This window comes from Bufo gargarizans, chromosome 4 (genome assembly GCF_014858855.1).
Source record: "Bufo gargarizans isolate SCDJY-AF-19 chromosome 4, ASM1485885v1, whole genome shotgun sequence".
NCBI classification, from domain to species: domain Eukaryota; kingdom Metazoa; phylum Chordata; class Amphibia; order Anura; family Bufonidae; genus Bufo; species Bufo gargarizans.
Genome location: NC_058083.1, coordinates 525,063,650 through 525,068,695, shown reverse-complemented (window position 1 = coordinate 525,068,695; position 5,046 = coordinate 525,063,650). Strand labels below are relative to the sequence as shown.

The 5,046-nt window shown below is 44.0% G+C and overlaps 1 protein-coding gene across 1 annotated transcript; it reads left to right on the top strand.

The window, feature by feature from the left end:
• Positions 1–1,329: 1,329 nt before the first annotated feature.
• Positions 1,330–4,041, top strand: LOC122934057 (hemoglobin heart muscle subunit alpha-type-like). Its single transcript, XM_044289204.1, has 3 exons — positions 1,330–1,552; positions 3,455–3,659; positions 3,931–4,041. Exons 1-3 carry the CDS (start codon positions 1,458–1,460, stop codon positions 4,039–4,041), a joined length of 411 nt encoding a protein of 136 aa, XP_044145139.1. The 5' UTR covers positions 1,330–1,457.
• The last annotated feature ends 1,005 nt before the right edge of the window (positions 4,042–5,046 follow it).

Genomic DNA, 5,046 nt, shown 5'->3' with positions numbered 1-5,046 from the left:
GAAATTTTGAAATTGTATCTCTATTTTCCATTAAATCTTGTGCAACACCTAAAGGGTTAACAAAGTTTGTAAAATCAGTTTTGAATACCTTGAGGGGTGTAGTTTCTTAGATGGGGTCACTTTTAGGGAGTTTCTACTCTAGGGGTGCATCAGGGGGGCTTCAAATGGGACATGGTGTCAAAAAACCAGTCCAGCAAAATCTGGCTTCCAAAAACCAAACGGCGCACCTTTCACTCTACGCCCCGCTGTGTGGCCGTACAGTAGTTTACGGCCACATATTGGGTGTTTCTGTAAACGGCAGAGTCAGGGCAATAAAGATACAGTCTTGTTGGGCTGTTAACCCTTGCTTTGTTAATGGAAAAAATGTGTTAAAATTGAAAATTAGGCAAAAAAATGAAATTCTCAAATTTCATCTCCATTTGCCAATAACTCTTGTGCAACACCTAAAGGGTTAACAAAGTTTGTAAAATCAGTTTTGAATACCTTGAGGGGTGTAGTTTATAGAATGGGGTCATTTTTGGGTGGTTTCTATTATGTAAGCCTCGCAAAGTGACTTCAGACCTGTAGTGGTCCCTAAAAATTGGGTTTTTGTAAATTTCTGAAAAATTTCAATATTTGCTCCTAAAGTTCTAAACCTTGTAACATCCCCAAAAAATAAAATATCATTCCCAAAATAATTCAAACCTGAAGTAGACATATGGGGAATGTAAAGTCATCACAATTTTTGGGGGTATTACTATGTATTACAGAAGTAGAGAAACTGAAACTTTGAAATTTGCAAATTTTTCCCAATTTTTTGTAAATTAGGTATTTTTTAATGCAAAAAAATATTTTTTTTTACTTCATTTTACCAGTGTCATGAAGTACAATATGTGACGAAAAAAACAATCTCAGAATGGCCTGGATAAGTCAAAGCGTTTTAAAGTTATGAGCACTTAAAGTGACACTGGTCAGATTTGCAAAAAATAACCAAGTCCTTAAGGTGAAATAGGGTTGAGTCCTTAAGGGGTTAAGAAGCATTCCGTCTTAATCCGTCATAATAGGAGTCTGAGGGAATCATAACGGATCCGTCTGGTTCCCGTTATGCAAGAAGTTGACAGGACGGATCCGTTATGCTGCTCATAGACTTGCATTATGAAGGATCAAAACAGAATGCCTCTTAAAGTCTTCTATTTTGACTTATGTCTTATGGTTTCCGTTATTTTCCGGAGATCATAACGGAATCCATAATGGTGATGTGAACAAGCCCTAAGAAGACTTCAGTTCCAGGAATACCACCGGCTGATTGTGTCTGCACTCCAGTCCCAGGAGTTGTCAGCCAGGCCAGGTTGTCAGGCTCTCCTGTAGGGCCCCAGGTGTGCTGGATCAGCAGCCATTCCTCCCTATATAAAGGTGATGATGGAGTCTGGGGCCCCTCAGTGCAGATTGGCCCTTGTGCTGGAGCTTCACATCCCAGGATGGCGCTATCAGATGCTGAGAAGGCGGCTTTGGAGCCCTTGTTTGTGAAGATTAACGCTGACGCTGAGAAGATTGGAGGTGAAGCCATGGAGAGGTGAGCACTGTTTTCTTTCTGATGCCGTTTTGGTAAAACTGCTGCTTGTATACAGGTTTCTGCAGTCTAAAGGTCAGTTCACATGATTTTTTTTTTATAAAACCTGTTAATATACCCTTAGGGTGTGTCTATAAGCCAATAAAGCAGGCGTTGTTCAGTGCAGGCAAAATGCATTCATTAAGTGTCTGAACTCAAAACTGCAGCAGTGTGGAGAACTACATAAACTGCATGCAATGTGTTATTTTACCTTAAAGAAGCTATCCTCAGGATAGACCATCATTACCTTGGCAGGGGTCTGAGTCCTGAAACTCCTGCCAGTCAGCTGTTCTGAGCGTAGCTGGCTGCTCACCAAGCACAGCGCCATATGTTGTATAGTGGCAGTGCTTGGTATTGCAGCTCAGCCCCGTTCACTTCAGTAGGGCTGAGCTGCAACTAGGCCATGTGACTGATGTACGGTGATATCACATTGCCTAGGAAGAAGCCATGGCACCCTCTTACAGTTGCTTGGTGTGGTCCTGGATGTTGGACCCTTGCTGACCTGATAGATGACCTATCCTTAGGATGGGTCATCAATATGAATTACTGGGTAACTCCCTTTTAAGTCTTTTATTTTGAGTTCAAACATATTTCCAGGAGTGAACCATAGGGATCTGGAGTTCTTAGTCCTGAAATTTGAGTGAGTGTTACATATTGTAGGGGAAAGTCTTATATTTTGTCCTGAAGTTGCGAGGATTGGGAGCCTGGCTGGCACTCCTTAGGCCTCTTTCACACTAGTGGGGAGCAGTATACTTACCATACGTGCGGCTCCCGGGGAGCTCCAGAATGACGTCAAGGCGCCCCACGCGCATGGATCATGTGATCGCATGGAAACGTCATCCATGCGCATGGGGCGTTTCCATGCGATCACATGATCCATGCGCGTGGGGCGCCTTGACGTCACTCTGAAGCACCCCGGGAGCCGCATGAACGGTAAGTATACTGCTCCCCACTACACTTTACCATGGCAAACAGGACTTTAGCTTTTTCTGAATGGTTACCATAGCTGCCAAGACGCTAAACGTCGGCTCCGGCAATGTGCCGAAACGACGTTTAGCTTAAGGCCGGATTAATGCCTTTCAATGGGCATTAATTCCGGATCCGGCCTTGCGGCAAGTGTTCAGGATTTTTGGCCGGAGCAAAAAGCGCAGCATGCTGCAGTATTTTCTCCGGTCAAAAAAACGTTCCGGTCCTGAACTGAAGACATCCTGATGCATCCTGAACGGATTTCACTCCATTCAGAATGCATGGGGATAATCCTGATCAGGATTCTTCCGGCATAGAGCCCCGACGACGGAACTCTATGCCGGAAGAAAAGAACGCAAGTGTGAAAGCCCTTAGTCGAATCCTGCATCCACCAAAGGGGAATGGTTCCTGTCCCATCCATAACAGACTGAAAACCTAGTAAAATGTGAAGTTGTTAGAAGCTCTATTTTTAGGAGGAGCATTATGTAACACATTCATTGGTGGCCGCTGATCCATGCAGTTTTGGAATAGGACCCCTACATGGTCTCAGAAAACCCCTCTAGTTCCTATTTGTCTCCTTTGTTTTAAAGGTTTGACTTTCTGTGGTTTAGCATGGAAACCTAATGACTTTTCTTCAGTAGTGGTGAGTGAACTTGTGTTCACGTTCGGTGTACAAGGTTTGGGTTATCCATGGATTCTGCTACCTCAGACCATAAGTTATGGTCCAGAATTCTTAGATAACCCAAACTTTGTACACTGAACTTGAAACCACAAGTTTGCTCATCCCTACTCTTCAGCACTAAAGCCTCAGAGCTTCTAGGGGTTAATGAGCTGTGATCAGCAGAAGGTTGCTAATGGGTTTTACTGCTGAGGTCTACCTAATGTTTACACTCTCCTCAGTCTCTTCCAGCACCATCCAGACACCAAGTCCCACTTCACTCATATGGATGTGACCCCCGGCAGTCAGGATCTGAAGACACATGGAGGGAAGATCATCCATGCCATTAATGATGCCCTGAGCCACTATGGAAATCTGCAGGAGAACTTGGCCACACTGCGGGAGATGCACACGAACAAGCTGAAGCTCAGTGTGGACACCATCAAGGTGAGGAGCAGATCTATCCAGTGGTTGGAAAGTCTGCAAAAAATGGTGCCACTCTTGTTCATGGTTGTAGCTGGTATTGCAGTTCCTCCTCACTCACTGTCAATGGTGATGAGCTGCAGACCCATACACAACCCATGGACAACAGTGGTGTTATTTCTGTGGGGGGGGGGGGGGGGGGGACAGCAGCTAGATTTATCTAAACGAAATATTCCCTATCCTTATAAGAAATGTTATACTGTTGAGCATCCACTGACTCATCATCCATCCCCAGTTGCTGTGTAGTTGCCTCCTGGAGGTCATCGTCAAGCATTTCCCAGATGTGGACAAGTCGGCCTGTGACAAGTTCCTCAATGAGGTTGCCGTTGCCCTGATCTCCAGCTGACTGGGAGAGGGTTCTTACTCCGGATCATGTCTGTGTATCCTGTAACAAGTCTGTCCTCCATGATCTTGGATCTCTAATCTTATGATCTGTGCTGTGACAAATAAAAAAATTTAAACAATGAATTCCTACACTTAGTCTCCTTGTATACTGTGGTTTGAGCTCCTATGATGCTGCATTTAGCCAATGGCTTAACCCTGGTTAGTTAACCTAACTTGACTGACTTTGATAATTTGGGGTTAATAGAGGGGGTTCTTGGTTCAGGAACCTCACTTCTGAAAGAGCCCCTCTGAAGGACCTGTCCAGTATATAGACAACCTGTTGCTTTGAATTGACACTGTGTAATGCTTTAATTCCCCATGTGGAGGTACTGTAGGGAAACTAACTTGCTGCCAGGATTTACAACAGAATACAACTTTATGATGGACTCTATGGACAAATTGGGTTTTTTGATAAAAAAAAACAGCTTCTGAATTGGAAATCCTAATTCGCAAACTATGGTATTGGGCACTGCAGAGAATAGCTACAGAGTATTTCACACTAAGGCCCAGCAAACCAGGGCAGTGACTGTAGTACTCCAGTAGGGCCACAGTTGATTTTGACCAGGTCTAAATCGGTGGTCATGGGTTTTCATCCCAAATGGTCCACTTGGTTTAGCTCCCTTGAATGAATGGCTTCATCCATGTGGTAACTGCACCAAGCATAGACATGCATTGTTGGTATGGTCTGGAGAACTGGACCAAAAATGGGAGGTGGCGTCAGCACAAACTACGCAAAAACATCTGAACAAACACTTACTGTATAATGTTCAGTTAAATGGCCTCCAATGAAGTCTTAAACATTTGATTCAAGTCCAGGGGAGGATAACCATTTACTGGACCTGTGCTCATTCTTGCTTTTTTGCATATAGTGACTTAATTGTTTTAGTCTGTTCAGATTACAACTCAAATGCCCCGAATATCAGGTAACATTATTCTGGATAGCCTCCTTTAATGTCTGGGTGCAAAG